The sequence below is a fragment of the Thalassophryne amazonica genome, chromosome 14 (genome assembly GCF_902500255.1).
Source record: "Thalassophryne amazonica chromosome 14, fThaAma1.1, whole genome shotgun sequence".
In the NCBI taxonomy this organism is placed as follows: Eukaryota; Metazoa; Chordata; class Actinopteri; order Batrachoidiformes; family Batrachoididae; genus Thalassophryne; species Thalassophryne amazonica.
Window position 1 is genome coordinate 97,537,519 of NC_047116.1, and position 16,619 is coordinate 97,554,137.

The 16,619-nt window shown below is 44.1% G+C and overlaps 1 protein-coding gene across 3 annotated transcripts in view; it reads right to left on the reverse strand.

Moving 5' to 3' along the window:
* tbccd1 (TBCC domain containing 1) overlaps nt 1–11,194 on the reverse strand; it is a 40,885-nt gene extending 29,691 nt beyond the window's left edge. Inside the window, exons 1-4 of one of the 3 annotated variants that reach the window (XM_034186571.1) lie at nt 10,864–11,194; nt 8,526–8,609; nt 8,186–8,452; nt 4,977–5,135 (exon numbers count right to left, since the gene is read on the reverse strand). In XM_034186571.1, the coding sequence (XP_034042462.1) occupies nt 4,977–5,135; nt 8,186–8,452; nt 8,526–8,609; nt 10,864–10,923 (570 nt within the window). In that variant the 5' untranslated portion in view covers nt 10,924–11,194. Of the gene's footprint in view, nt 1–4,976; nt 5,136–8,185; nt 8,453–8,525; nt 8,610–10,477; nt 10,497–10,862 lie in introns of those variants that run through there. The other 2 variants (XM_034186572.1, XM_034186573.1) reach the window with 2 other exon arrangements.
* Nucleotides 11,195–16,619: the final 5,425 nt, after the last annotated feature.

The following is a 16,619-nucleotide window of genomic DNA, read 5'->3' on the forward strand; positions in this document are numbered from 1 at the left end:
TGTCCCATCCAGTGTTGTAGTCTCTCATCTGCTTGACACGATGAAATCTGCAGATAAGCACCAACACCAACGGGCCTCAGGGCCTATATAGGACAGAAGACAGACCTGGACAGAGTCATCTAGGCTTCATCTGAGTCTGTGACGCAACCCGCCTGCTCGCATTCCTGGAGCCATTTCCACTGGATTCTATGGTTCCATCCAGCAGCTGGTTGTTGGGATGGATGAGGAATGATGTGAGGAAAGAGCCCACGGGAAAAACAACCAGGAACCACAATCCAAACATCACACTTCCAGACTTTTCCATCAGTCATCTGATCAAACAGGCCAGCTTTAGGGAGTGCCAGAATATTTCAGGGCAGTGTGGAGTTTGTAGAACTCGGCCACAATGAGGCTGAACCCAAAGGATGGGTCACGACACCAAATCAGCTCACAGGAGGCCGTGGGCTCCACCTGAACCAGACAAACGTGTGGAAGGTCAGATTTCAGCTGCACCTTCCTTTGTGTTCAGGTTAGTTCGTTCAGTGATCCACTTAATCATCGCTTTGACTCCACGTCCGTGTTTGCTTTGGAACTTCCTGCTTTCTGCTAAAACACACTAACTGCCCTCTTCTGGTCCTCTTTCTTTATTCTTCCCTCCTCACTGGACTCCTTTTGAATGCGGGCTCGGGCTAATTACTGGTGATAATCTTGATGGGTTGGTCCCACTTTAGTTGTTGCTGCTTGCTGAGTTCCAAATGGTTTCAGTTTTTGCAGATTTGCAGGGATTATGGCTGCACAGTGTTAGCTCTGGTTAGCTCACAGCAAGAAGGTCATGGGATCGATTCCCACCTATGGCCTTTCTGTGTGGAGTTTGTGTGTTCTCCCCATGTCTGTGTAGGCTTCCTCCCACATCCAAAGTCATGCAGGTTACGAGGACTGGAAACTTTAAACTGTTCATAGGTGTGACTGTGTTTGTTTGTCTGTATGTGACCCTGTGACAGACTGGCATCCTGTCCAAAATGAACCCTGCCTCACGCCCCGTGACCCTTGATTGGAGTAGGTGGGTAAAGAAAATGAATGAATGAATGCAGGGATTACTGCTAAATGTTCCCAAGCAAAATGTTTTATTAACTCGGGACATCTTATGTTTAATCACATGGAATATTTAAGATGGAAACACCTGCCGGCGCACAGTGCTTTTCCTATCGGTGCTTTGTTTGGCTTTTTGCGTATGTGTTGTTTATTTGTCCTGTGTACATCCTGTTGGGCGAACAACATCTCCAGCCGGCACGATCTCCTGAAGACAGGAGTTTGTTCCGGGCAAAGTGTTACAGCCGCGTATCGCTGCTCATACAACATTCCAGTGGCTATAGCAAGGAGCCCCGGCTCTCCGTGGATTACCATCCCCGTGGGGAGGAGGCGAAGGCGGTGCTGTGAGAGAAGACAGAAGCGAGGCTGCTGGGCCAGCATGCTAGCTAGGCTACGGCGGCAGTCACACAGACACCGCTCCCCAGCCTCTTTCTCACCAACACCAGATCCCTCACTAATAATGAACTGAGGCTACAGATGACAACCAGCAACACTGTGAAGGAGGCGTGCATTCTGCTGATCACAGAGACCTGGCTTCATTCATCCATCCCGGACTCTGCTATCGAGCTAGCAGGCTTCACAGCACAGCATCACGACAGGACATCGGACTGTCGTAAGAGCGGGGGGGGGCTCTGTGTGTACATCAATAACAACTGGTGTACAAATACAGTAAGGGTAGACAGTCGCTGATCCCCAGACCTGGAGTGTGTGACTGTTAAAGGAAGGCCCATTTACCTCCTGAGAGAGTTCACGGGAGTCATGATTACTGCTGCCTACATACCACCAGATGCTAATGCTAACTTGGCTATTGGGTATTTACATGGCAGCATTAGCAGTCAGCAGAGCACATCATAGCAGGGGACTTTAACCACGCGGACTTGAAGGCAGTGTGAGGAGCTAACACACTGGACAAGGTCTACTCTAACATCAGGCTGGGCTACACGCTCGACCACTACCACACCTGGGCCGGTCTGACCACATGTCTGTGCTTTTAATCCCTGCATATGCCCCCCTCAGGAAAACTGCTCTCACCACCACAAAGACTGTAAAGACATGGCCGGAGGGTGCCTCTCAGCAGCTCCAGGACTGCTTCGACTGGGATGTTTTCGAATATACAGACCTGGAGGTGTTTGCAGACAGTGTTCTGTGTTACATTAAAAACTGCACAGACATTCTCACAGTGGATAAACACATCCGGGTCAACCCCAACCAGAAGCCCTGGATGACCCAGGAAGTTCAGCGGCTGCTGAGGGAGAGGAACACTGCCTTCAGGTCTGGCAATAGGGCTCTCTACAGCTCGGCCCGAGCTGACCTGAAGAGAGGCATCAAAGAGGCCAAGTCGAACTACAGGAAGAAAATTGAGGACCACCTGGACAGCAATAACAGCAGGCAGGTGTGACAGGGTGTCCAGCATCTCACCAACTACAGGAACAACCCTGGAGCTGCTCAAGGCGATACCACACTGGCAGAACAGCTGAACCTCTTCTTTGCCCTCTTTGAGGAGGAGCCACAACCTGAGAAAGGCTGCTGGACCTGATGGCATCTCAGGATGGGTGTTAAAGGACTGCACAGACCAGCTGGCTGGAGTCTTCACGAGGATTTTTAACCAGTCCCTGTCCCAGTCCACTGTCCCGTCCTGTGTGAAGTCCTCCACCATAATCCCCCTGCCCAAGAAACCTCACATCTCCAGCCTTAATGACTACCAGTCAGTTGCACTCACCACAGTGGTGATGAAATGCTTTGAGAAACTGGTCAGTGCTCACATCACATCACTCCTGCCCCACAGTTTTGACCACCTGTTTGCGTACAGAGCAAACAGGTCAAAAGAGGATGCTGTCACCACAGTCCTCCATGCTGCACTGTCCCACCTGGAGCAGCGGGGAAGCTATGTGCGGCTACTCTTTGTTGACTACAGCTCTGCATTCAACACCATCCTCCCTCACAAACTGGTGGACAAACTGGGGGTCCTGGTCTCCCACACTCCATCTGTATGTGATTAAACAGCTTCCTGTCTGGATGCAGCCAGAGAGTCAGAGTAGGCCACCACACATCTACAGTCCTCAGCCTCAGCACTGGCGCCCCACAGGGCTGTGTGCTGAGTCCCCTGTGCTACGCCCTCTACACCCATGACTGACCCCCGCCCACCACAGTAACACCATTGTCAAGTTTGCGGTGACACCACAGTGGTGAGCCTCATCTCCGGAGGGGATGAGTCTGCCTACAGGTACGAGGTGCAGCAGCTAATAGGGTGGTGCAGGGAGAATAACCTGCTCCTCAACATCTCAAAAACCAAGGAGCTGATAATAGACTTCAGGAGCAAAAAAAAACAAAAAAAAAAACAGACATTACACCATTGATTATCAGTGGGATGGCAGACTTCTGCTTCCTGGGAGTCCACACTGAGGAGAATGTGTCCTGGAGCGTGAACACCTCTGAGCTGCTGAAAAAGGCCCAGCAGAGACTGGACTTCCTGAGGGTGCTCAGAAAGAACAACATCACACAGTCTGCTGGTGTCCTTTTACCAGTGCTCCATAGAGACACACACACTGACAGATTGTATATGTGTGTGTGGTGCACCAGCTGCACAGTGGCTCAGAGAAAAGCTCTCCAGAGGGTCATCAACACGGCCCAGATCACTGGCTGCCCTCTCCTCACGCTGGAAGAACTGCACCGTTCCCACTGTCTTAAAAAACCAAGAACATTATAAAGGACACCTCACACCCTGTTTGATCCGTTACCATCAGGCAGACGGTAACAGATCAATCAAAACAAGGACAAACAGATTTTACCCCTCAGCAATAACCTCACTCAGTAAAGCCAAAAAGGTCTTCCATTTTATCACATTGTTGTTTTGTTGTTTTTCTACCAGATCATAACTTGTTTAGTTGATTAAAGTTCTGGCAATCGCTGCCCCACCCGCCGGCCATGAAGTCAGTTAAAAGGGGAAATCAGAATTCACTCTGTCCGTTTATCCGTCATACTTCCTTGTGCCCACGACCATCGTGGAACATAATTCACCAGATTTTCACTAAACGTGAACGGACTAAATGACTATCTCAGACGATTTAGAATTTCATCAAGGACCGCCCACTTTACTGAGCAGAGTACACCTGACGGTACTTTGATATTTCCCAGCAGCCTTGGGTTTTTTTGGTGTTGTTTTTTGTCAGTCAGTATCATGTGACTTTATTTCATACCAGAGCTGAACGCGTCACAAAGAAACACAACAATATTTGAGCTCTGTAAATGATAAAACCTTCCAGCGTCTGTATCCAAAATAGGCTGTGGTAAAGTCTGGTTTTATTTCTAAACACAGTGTGGCAGTGTTTCTCTTACTGTAGGACAGGCCCGACAGACCGCCAGGCCAACAGGAACCCCTGCCAGCTCAGGAATATTTTGTTCAAACTATTTCCATCCATTTGGACGTCAGCACATCTGCAGCACTTTGATTCCAGTGTTATCTCACACAAACCATCTTCTGTGCAGTGACAGTTAGTTTAATCAGGTTGTTATTGTTTATCTTACTGGCAGTCAGCTGACAGCAGTTTGACCTTAAAAATTCCTGCCGTTGTCCACTTCAGTTAAAGTTAGCAGTCAGAGCTTTGAACAGAAGCCATCAGAGTCTGACATCTACGCCACAGATTCTGAATCTGATCAAAATAATAAAAGTCAGATGTTACTCTGACTTTTTTTCAGAGCTCCAGCTTTTTCTTTCAATTGTTCTAAATGAGAAAGAAATACAAGCGGCTGCAGGCAGCAACCAGCAGAAACGACAGGCCACACCCACATGGACACTTCATGGAGCAGAGAGTCTGTTTTTTTCTCCCTATGGGTTGTTGTGTATAAAAGCTTAACGAAGGTAAAAGGTGTTTGTGGAGTGAGTGAGTTCTGCACATGGAGGACGTGACCTTGTTCTGGGAGCTGGTCTTGGCCTCTCGGTCTGACGGTGAGGGTGAGCGCGTCCAGTGACTGGGCCACTCTTCACCAATCAGAGAAGTGCGCAGCGACACCCGGTTCAGCTGCTGGATGAAGAGGAAGAGGAGGAACTGCAGTGTGTCCACAGATAACTGCAACAAAAAGATAAACGAGCGAGATCAACAAGATAACAAGATCAACATCTCACTCAAATTCCGACTGACATCCTCACGCATCGTTTCTGATGGGAATTTCATTTTTTCGGAGTATTTTGTTGTTTGTGCATGTTTTAACCCAGACAATCCTCGAGGAAATCAGGCCACGTATCTGTGACAGGAAGTGGAACCCGTCGGACTCATGCACGCGCATGCTTGAAGCAAACCACGATTTTTATGAAGAGGTGGGGAAGATTTTTATTTTTTGGTGTGTGGATGCCATGTCCAAAGCAGCAAGACTAATGGCTGCATTTCAGCTCAATGGACAGCAATCAATCAATCAATCAATCAATCAATTTTTTTATATAGCGCCAAATCACAACAAACAGTTGCCCCAAGGCACTTTATATTGTAAGGCAAGGCCATACAATAATTATGTAAAACCCCAACGGTCAAAATGACCCCCTGTGAGCAAGCACTTGGCTACAGTGGGAAGGAAAAACTCCCTTTTAACAGGAAGAAACCTCCAGCAGAACCAGGCTCAAGGAGCCTGGCAGCCTGCACATTTGTCAAAGCCGTCCACCTGCAGAGCCACAGCTTGAAGCTGCCCCTGGAAGACCCTGTCCAGCCACGCTTCTTCTACATCAGTAAAATCCCAACAAGGATTTAGTCCTCAATACCTCTGTTTTTGAACATGTCTAAAGTCCAACCACGTCCTCTATGTCTATGGAGACCACACCATGTCCTTATGGACTTCTACTACATTCTTACTGCCTGTGCCCAACATTTTGTGGACGCAGTGGAAGCATGGCTGAGTGTTACAGGAGTTTAACACTCTGTTACAGTGTTATATATGTGAGGACAGATGATGTGCGACTCAGTTGTCGCAACTGAGAAACAAAAACAAGACCCTCCTGACACGGCTGAGGAGGAAGAAGATGATTTCTGGAGTGACATTGTTTTAACAGCACTCTTCTCGTTTTCAGGAAGCTTTGTGATGTGATGTGTTCGTAAAGTTCTCCTCTCTCTCACCTCGATTGTTTTGAAAGAAATAAGTGAATCATCTCGCCGCCGTCAGATTTAATACGTCGACTGATTTATTCCTCTGTGCCGTCTCACATAAAAGGAACATTCATGAAATGACCACATGACCTTTGTGACCACGTGTGAAGGTTATACCTCTGCTGATGCTGGGCGTACTGTCCACCCGGCTTCAGGCGGACTGTCCGCCCAGCTCTGTGTTCTAACGGCTGTTCTACGAAACCGATCCAGTTGGGATTGCTGAGGCTCTTGCGGCTCTCTGGAACGTTCTTTGTGAACACTGTGCAAACTTTAACCACATGGTTCAAGGTCTGACTTATTGTACATGTTACTGCCACAAGTGTGAAACAATTCTCAGTGCAATATAAATAGACAAACCTAATAATCAACGTGTCTAGCTAGAGCAAATAATTGTCTTCTTTCCAGTGGTGTGTGTAAAAAGTATGTATGATGCATTTTTGTACCCATTAATTGGCAATTTATGTAAAAAAAAAAAAAAGCAAAAAATTGCATATTTTGGTGACAGAGTTTTGCACTTCATGATGTCAGGAGGTCTGTGTCACACAGCATCAAAACATTGATGTATTTTAAGGATTTAACCTATTGTGTATAAGATCTTGTTTTGCACGGGATCCAGTTTTCCAGTTTCTAAGTGACCTGGTGTCTTAAAGTCTGGTGACAAAAGTGGCGATGAGTTTTCCAAACAAAGGTAAGATTTACTTTTATTTCTAATATATGACACTGTGAAATGCAAATGTGTGAAAAAAAAACAAACTTTGCATTTGGTCCATTTTCATCGTAGATGCCTGAGAACCAAACGTGATGAGCCCAACAATATGCCGTATCATGTTAGAATGCTGTGATGATATCTGTTTTGTTTTTTTTTTAGAATTGAACTTTGGGTCCTGGTGCCCACCTGAAAAATCACAATATATGTCTTATCATTAGTATCTCACACATTTTGCTAAGAAACATAAATCTTTCTTTAGGAAGAAGTTTAATGAATCAGTTGTGAAGTGGTACAGGGAGAATCGTCTCGTTCATCGAAGTCACACAACATGTTGCTGTTGTATGAAGAAGAAGCTCTGTCTGATTTAAGAATGGATTAACTCTTTTTTTACCTAATGTTTACTGTTACTTCTCTTCCTCTATCAAGTGTCATAAATGTGTGTCAAGTTCTCATGTACTGACAATTATTATTGATCTAAAAGCAGAGATCTGTTATCTTTGAGACTATCAACATTTTTGTTTTTGAATTCCTGAGAATTGTTTTTACTTTAGAATCAATGAAATTTCACTAAATTATGTAATGTTGAAAATTTGGCCATTTTGGCAGTCAAATCTAACATTTCTTCACAGGACGAGGAGGAAACATGAGTGTCAGGGTTGATACAAACACTTTGGTCCAGATTTAATGATGGGAAGCACAACGAGCTGAAAGAGTCTGACCCGGTCCAAAAGGAACATGTGACCCAGAGGTTCCTGTTCCGGTAACCTCAACCTTCTCAGTTTCAAATTATTTGAAAGGGACCATGTGCAATTAAAACATAAATGTTACCATTTGATGCACTGCACCGGTGTTAGCCTTAGGCTAATTTACATCTGCAGTCCCTGATCACAAATAAATATGACACATATAAAAACAACAAACATCATGAATAAATACAACACAACCAAGATGTTAAGCATCATTTAATAGATAAAAACATGAGGCAACACTATGTATTGTGAATAAAGTGCCCCTCATAAGCACTCAAACATACATAATCATAGGGTGTAGTAGCAGCACAGCACACAACATTACACACGGTCACACACACTCCTTATCACACACACAAAAAAAACACTAACTTATTAGTGGGTGCATTGTTGTGAACGCTTTAAATATTTTTTGATATTAACTTTAAAATCACCAAATGAGTCACAATTCTTTAAGTTGTGTAACAGCTTTAACAGCTTTTCTGCTGCTTTTATTCAGCTGGACTCTGCCCAAGTCCTTTTCTTACCTTGTTCCTTTGTTGATCCCGTTTGCTTTTGGAAGAACACTGAGAAAGACACTCGGCCCACTCCAGCCGCTCCTTGGGGGTGTGGCCAGCAAGAAGGTCAAACATCTCAAAGTACAGCCAGGCCAGATCCTCTGGAAGCTGCAGCTTCCCACAGGCGATATGCCTCCACATGGCCCAGCCCAGCATGGGGTAGCAGCCGCCCCGCGTCCGCACATAGCTCGCCATCCTTTGCAGATAGTGAAGGCTGAGTTTGGAAGACGGTGCCACCTATGATAAGATCACACCCAGGTTATTTCACAAGATCAAAGTCAGGAGGAAGAATTCAGTTACGCTCACTGACCTGCAGGGGGCCCAGAAGGAAGGGCTCAGTGCGCGGCCACACGCTCACACAGCGTGGCTGTTCATCTGGAAAGAGACAGACAATCAATCAGACAGACAGACAGTAAGCTTTGTAAACAGATCTTTCAACTGATAGATTACACAAACATCTATAACCCCTGGCAATAATTATGGAATAACCGGCCTCGGAGGATGTTCATTCAGTTGTTTAATTTTGTAGAAAAAAAGCAGATCACAGATATGACACAAAACTAAAGTCATTTCAAATGGCAACTTTCTTGCTTTAAGAAACACTATAAGAAATCAGGAAAAAAAATTGTGGCAGTCAGTAACGGTTACTTTTTTAGACCAAGCAGAGGGATAAAAATATGGACTCACTCAATTCTGAGGAAAAAATTATGGAATCACCCTGTAGATTTTCATCCCCAAAACTAACACCTGCATCAAATCAGATCTGCTCATTAGTCTGCATCTAAAAAGGAGTGATCACACCTTGGAGAGCTGTTGCACCAAGTGGACTGACATGAATCATGGCTCCAACACGAAAGATGTCAATTGAAACAAAGGAGAGGATTATCAAACTCTTAAAAGAGGGTAAATCATCACGCAATGTTGCAAAAGATGTTGGTTGTTCACAGTCAGCTGTGTCTAAACTCTGGACCAAATACAAACAACATGGGAAGGTTGTTAAAGGCAAACATACTGGTAGACCAAGGAAGACATCAAAGCGTCAAGACAGAAAACTTAAAGCAATATGTCTCAAAAATCGAAAATGTACAACAAAACAAATGAGGAACGAATGGGAGGAAACTGGAGTCAACGTCTGTGACTGAACTGTATGAAACCGCCTAAAGGAAATGGGATTTACATACAGAAAAGCTAAATGAAAGCCATCATTAACGCCTAAACAGAAAAAAAACAAGGCTCCAATGGGCTACGGAAAAGCAATCGTGGACTGTGGATGACTGGATGAAAGTCATATTCAGTGATGAATCTCGAATCTGCATTGGACAAGGTGATGATGCTGGAACTTTTGTTTGGTGCCGTTCCAATGAGATTTATAAAGATGACTGCCTGAAGAGAACATGTACATTTCCACAGTCATTGATGATATGGGGCTGCATGTCAGGTAAAGGCACTGGGGAGATGGCTGTCATTACATCATCAATAAATGCAAGTTTACGTTGATATTTTGGACACTTTTCTTATCCCATCAATTGAAAGGATGTTTGGGGATGATGAAATCATTTTTCAACATGATAATGCATCTTGCCATAGAGCAAAAACTGTGAAAACATTCCTTGCAAAAAGACACATAGGGTCAATGTCATGGCCTGCAAATAGTCTGGATCTTAATCCAATTGAAAATCTTTGGTGGAAGTTGAAGAAAATGGTCCATGACAAGGCTCCAACCTGCAAAGCTGATCTGGCAACAGCCATCAGAGAAAGTTGGAGCCAGATTGATGAAGAGTACTGTTTGTCACTCATTAAGTTCATGCCTCAGAGACTGCAAGCTGTTAGAAAAGCCAGAGGTGGTGCAACAAAATACTAGTGATGTGTTGGAGCATTCTTTTGTTTTTCATAATTCCATAATTTTTTCCTCAGAATTGAGTGATTCCATATTTTTTTCCTCTGCTTGGTCTAAAAAAGTAACCGTTACTGACTGCCACAATCTTTTTTTCTTGATTTCTTATAGTGTTTCTTAAAGCCAGAAAGTTGCCATTTGAAATGACTTTAGTTTTGTGTCATGTCTGTGATCTGCTTTTTTTCTACAAAATTAAACAACTGAATGAACATCCTCCGAGGCCGGTGATTCCATAATTATTGCCAGGGGTTGTATGTGAAATAACACTTTGAGCATCACAGGAGCCACTTTGAGGTGACCTCAGATCCTGACTGCCGAAATTTAATCCTCCTGACCTTTTATCTTGAACTTATATCATAACTGCTGACCTTTGATCTTGACCCAGTGACCTCAGATCCTGATTTCTTTGGTCCCGTTAATGTTTTGTTTACGTTGCCATGACAACGCACAGCAACTGGTTGGAGAAAAAAAAAAGCTGAAGGTTTGTTTTAAACAAAGTGTCTGCAGGTACAAAAGACGGAACCTAAAACGTGAACTCTACAGGTCCCGTACGAGAACTACAGGGTGGATCCGGATCGGAGTTCGGTTTTAACGAACCAGCCGTATCCGTAAAAAAATTGGGGGGGGGGGGGGGCTTGTCACATGACGACGCTTAGCCAATCAGAGGCACTCGTTCTACCGTACATTTAGCCGCCTTGTTTTAAACGAAGTGCTAACTAAAGCTAACAAACCAGGAGAGTTTTCTGCTCTTACTTTCCTTCTGCGTTCTCGTCCAGCCGGATCCCGGTTCCTTCTCCCTAGAAGGCGAGTCCATGGCTCAACAAGAACTACTCCGGTTACGGTACCGTCATCAACTCCACCGGTCTCACACCGGAACACCGTCCGGCTCCTCGGATCCGCTTCTTCCTATTTGGCGCCGTCTTCACGCTGTTGCCAGATTTGACGGGGGAAAAAGCAAAACTGCGGTCAGCAATTTCAACAATTTTCTTTTCTGAAGGCACTTGCTGGTTGAACAGAAGGTTTATAGCTGCGCTCCCAAAGGGCCAAAGTATCTGGACTTCTTACTTTGAACTGTAAAACTATCATTCCAGTGCTGTACGTCTAAAGTGGAAGAGGAGACGGCGCGTCGACCCGTGCTGCCGCCATCTTGGTCCGGTCATCCGACCCGCGCCACTCAGTGCTCCATCCTAATCCATCCTAACCCTCTGAATATTAAACTGATTTTAATGCAGGTTTTTTTTATGTAAACGTCATACATATAGCTATGATACAGGACAAATGGCTCAACGAATTTTAATATCCATAATGGGATTAACAGTAATAGAATATTCTGATATAGACTAGACTGTAGACAGGTATTTTGCAAACACTGTAAACACACACATTATATATACATACATGCACACACACACACATAAATATATATATATATCTATATATATATAGATATATAGATATAGATAGATAGATACACACACTAATATATATGAGAAGCAGATAGTGGCAGTAAAGTCAACTATTTTAGTAATTTGAAGAGACAATATATGATTAGGCTATAGATAAGTGTTTATATATAAACAAAATACTGACTCTCTCTCTCTCTTCTATATATATATATATATATATATATATATATAGAGTATCAATATATCAGAAAATTCTATCATATATCATTCATATATATATCTCTTCTTTGTCTTTCGGCTGTTCCCGTTAGGGGTCGCCACAGCAGATCAATCGTTTCCATCTCACCCTGTCCTCTGTATCTTCCTCTGTCACACCAACCACCTGCATGTCCTCTCTCAGCACATCCATGAACCTCCTCTTTGGTCTCCCTCTTTTCCTCCTGCCTGGTGGCTCCATCCTCAGCATCCTTCTCCCTATATACCCTGGGTCCCTCCTCTGCACATGTCCAAACCATCTCAATCTCGCCTCTCTGACTTTGTCTCCAAACCGTCCCACCTGAGCTGTCCCTCTGATATGTTCATTCCTAATCTTGTCCATTCTTGTCACTCCCAAAGAGAATCTCAACATCTTCAGCTTTGCCACCTCCAGCTTTGCCTCCTGTCTTTTTGTTAGTGCCACTGTCTCTAAACCATACAACATAGCTGGTCTCACTACTGTCTTGTAAACTTTCCCCTTCACTCTTGCTGATATTCTTCGGTCACAAATCACTCCTGCCACCTTTCTCCACCCACTCCACTCTGCCTGCACTCTCTTCTTCACCTCTCTACCACACTCTCCATTACTTTGAACAGTTGACCCCAAATATTTAAACTCATCTACTTTCACCACTTCTACTCCTTGTAACTGCACTATTCCACTGGGCTCCCTCTCATTCACACACACGTACTCAGTCTTGCTTCTACTGACTTTCATTCCCCTTCTCTCCAAAGCATATCTCCACTTCTCCAGACTAGACTCAACTTGCTCTCTACTCTCACTAGTAAGTCCCTTCGGCTGCTCCCTTGTTTGCACTTGGGGTCGCCACAGCAAATCCAAGGTGGATCTGCATGTTGAATTGGCACAAATTTTACGCCGGATGCCCTTCCTGACGCAACTCCACATTACATGGAGAAATGTGGCAGGGGTGGGATTTGAACCCGGAACCTTCTGAACTGAAACCAAGCGCATTAACCACTTGGCCATCTCTATTCTCACTACAGATCACAATGTCATCTGCAAACATCATAGTCCATGGGGACTCCTGTCTGATCTCATCTGTCAACCTGTCCATCACCACTGCAAACAAGAAAAGACTCAGAGCTGATCCTTGGTGTAATCCCACCTCCACCTTGAATGAGTCTGTCATTCCGACTGCGCATCTCACCGCTGTCACACTATTCTTGTACATGTCCTGCACTACCCTAACATACTTCTCTGCCACTCCAGACTTCCTCATACAATGCCACAACTCTTCTCTTAGCACCCTATCATAAGCTTTTTCTAAGTCCACAAACACACAATGTAACTCTTTCTGTCCTTCTCTGTACTTTTCCAATAGTATTCTCAGAGCAAACATTGCATCTGTAGTGCTCTTTCTCAGCATGAAACCATATTGCTGCTCACAGATCTTCACCTGTTTTCTAAGCCTAGCTTCTACTACTCTTTCCCATAACTTCATGCTGTGGCTGATCAGCTTTATGCCTCTGTAGTTACTGCAGCTCTGCACATCACCCTTGTTCTTGAAAATAGGAACCAGTACACTTCATCTCCACTCCTCAGGCATCCTCTCACTTTCCAAGATTTTATTAAACAATCTGGTTAGAAACTCTACTGCCATCTCTCCTAGACATTTCCATGCCTCCATTGGAATGTCATCTGGACCAACTGCCTTTCCACTCTTCATCCTCTTCATAGCAGCCCTCACTTCTTCCTTGCTAATCTCTTTTACTTCCTGATTTACTCTCACCACATCATCCAGCCTTTTCTCTCACTCATTTTCTTTATTCATCAACTCTTCAAAATATTCCCTCCACCTTCTCAGCACACACTCCTCACTTGTCAGCACATTACTATGTGCATCTTTTACCACCCTAACCTGCTGCACATCCTTTCCAGCTGTGTCCCTTTGTCTGGCCAATCGGTACAAGTCCTTTTCTCCTTCCTTACTATTCAACTTCTTGTACAGCTCGCAGTATGCCTTTTCCTTTGCTTTTGCCACTTCTCTTCTCGCCTTACGCCGCATCTCCTTGTACTCCTGTCTACTTTCTTCATCTCTCCGACTATCCCAAAACTTTTTCACCAACCTCTTTCTCCTTATGCTTTCCTGGACCTCTTCATTCCACCACCAAGTCTCCTTGTCTTCCTTCCACTGTCCAGATGTCATACCCAGTACTGCCCTAGCTGTCTCTCTCACCACATCTGCAGTACTCTTCCAGTTGTCCAAAATTGCTTCCCCTCCAACTAGTGCTTCTCTCACCTGCTCGCTAAATTTCACACAACAGTCTTCCTCCTTCAGCTTCCACCATCTGATCCTTTGTTGAGCTCTCTCTCTTCTTCTTCTTTACCTCTAAAGTCATCCTACAAACAACCATCCTATGCTGTCTAGTGACACTCTCTCCTGCTACCACCTTACAGTCTGTGATTTATTTTAGCGTGCATCTCCTATAAAGAATGTAGTCCACCTGTGTGCACCTTCCTCCACTCTTATGTTACCCTGTGCTCCTCCCTTTTCTTAAAGTAGGTATTCACCACAGCCATTTCCATCCTTTTTGCAAAATCAACTACCATCTGTCCTTCCTCATTCCTATCCTTGATACCATATCTACTCATTACTTCCTCATCACCTCTGTTCCCTTCACCAACATGCCCATTGAAGTCTGCTCCTATCACCACTCTTTCATGCTTGGGCACACTCTCCACCACCTCATCTAACACACTTCAGAAATCTTCTTTCTCCTTCATCTCACAACCTACCTGTGGGGCATATGCACTGATGATATTCATCATCACCCCTTCAATTTCCAACTTCACACTCATCACCCTGTCAGACACTCGCTTAACCTCCAACACACTTTTAACATACTCTTCCTTTAAAATGACCCCAACACCATTTCTCTTCCTGTCCTCACCATGGTACAACAACTTGTACCCACCGCCGATGCTCCTGCTCTTACTTCCCTTCCACTTGGTCTCTTGCACACACAATATGTCTACTGTCAGGTCCCTTGCCCGAACTGGACCTGGCACTTAAACTGTGCCTGAGATTGTATCCTGCAAAACACAGTTTCTCAAAGCATAATCACATAAAAAGAGACAACATTAGACAGAGATGTCTTTTGTGAGCTTTACGCAAAGGGGAGAAGCTTCGGAGAGAGCGTACAAACCTAAGACCAACCTTGCTTTCCCTGCTCCTCTCTCCCTTTACCAGTCATACTACCAACATTCAAAGTCCCCACTCTCATTTCCACCCTTCTAGTTTTCTTCTTCTCTTTGTAATGTCTTTGAGTGTGACCACATAGTTTCGAAGGATGATGTCATTTCAGCCACAAATCCAGCAGCCCAGAAAATTACTCGTCCCTGTAAAGAAAGAAATCTGTGTGAAGACGACAGATTAAAGCATCTGACACAAAAGCCAGGACTTTCTAACATCTCACGGACTCTCTAACCTCTCATGGACTCTCTAACCTCTCACGGACTCTCTAACCTCTCATGGACTCTCTAACCTCTCACGGACTCTCTAACCTCTCATGGACTCTCCAATATCTCACTGAGTCTCTAACCTCTCATGGACTCTCTAACATCTCACAGACTCTCTAACCTGTCACGGACTCTCTAACCTCTCACGGACTCTCTAACGTCTCACGGACTCTCTAACATCTCACAGACTCTCTAACCTCTCACAGACTCTCTAACCTGTCACGGACTCTCTAACCTCTCACAGACTCTCCAACCTCTCATGGACTCCACGACGTCTCACGGACTCTCCAACGTCTCACGGAGTCTCTAACCTCAGTGTCCTGGAGCTCGCGGACTTTATTCTGTCCAAAAACACGTCATCAAATCACCACAACTACATTATTGTATTTATAAGTAAATACAATAATGTATTTATAACATTTTTTACTTTCATGAATCTTATAATATCTGGATTCAGTGAAACTGAAACAACCATCACATTGTGAAATCTTACAATTTTATGAAATTCATGATGCAGACAGTTACAAACGTTACTACGGTACAGTGTCAATCTGGCAACACGAGTTCGCTTTGGTTCGCACTGCGCATTTAAAAAGCAATAAATAATAATAATAATACTTGTATAAACCAGCAGTCTAATTGGCAGAAGAACCAAGTCATAACTTAACTTTTTATTCTGACCCTCACAGTCTCCAAACACCGACACAGAGCAGTTTTTAATTTATTTTCTTCCATCCATGGTCTGAATTACTGAGGGAACGGGGAGGGGGGGGCTAACCACCTAATTAAGGCCTGTTAACCCCCCCTCGCCACCACTACCAAAAAATATAAAAAAAATAAATAAAAAACAACAGTTTGGGGGTTTGAAACATTTATTCATCCTTCTTATGTACATGTAATGAAATATCAAAAAAGTACTTGATATCTGTTTCTGATTTGTTTATTTTCTAAACTATTTCTGATTCTTCTGCAAGATATTTTTGTTTCATACAAATTTATAAAAATACAATTTGACCCAGACATCGTTATACCTCCACCCTTCAGTTCGGAGATCTCCACCAGTGTAAATAATCAAAAATACATGTCCATTTTATCATTGGATCTTTTCTGCTTGATTTCTTTATCTTTTTGGTCATGTGTATTGACCCCTGGTGGGTGTAAATTTAAGTTTCTTAAATTTATTTCCACTGCGGTCATACTGAGCTGTCAGACCACGTGTTTTAGTAAATGTTCGTGTGTGTATAAAAGCTTTTACAAAAAAAATTATTTTAATTTTTTAAATGTTTTTCACGCTGAGTTGTGTGCCTTTAAGAGGTGGGCGGGGTTTGGTCGTGAAGGCGGGCTGCCGTCGACCTGTAGGCGGGGTTT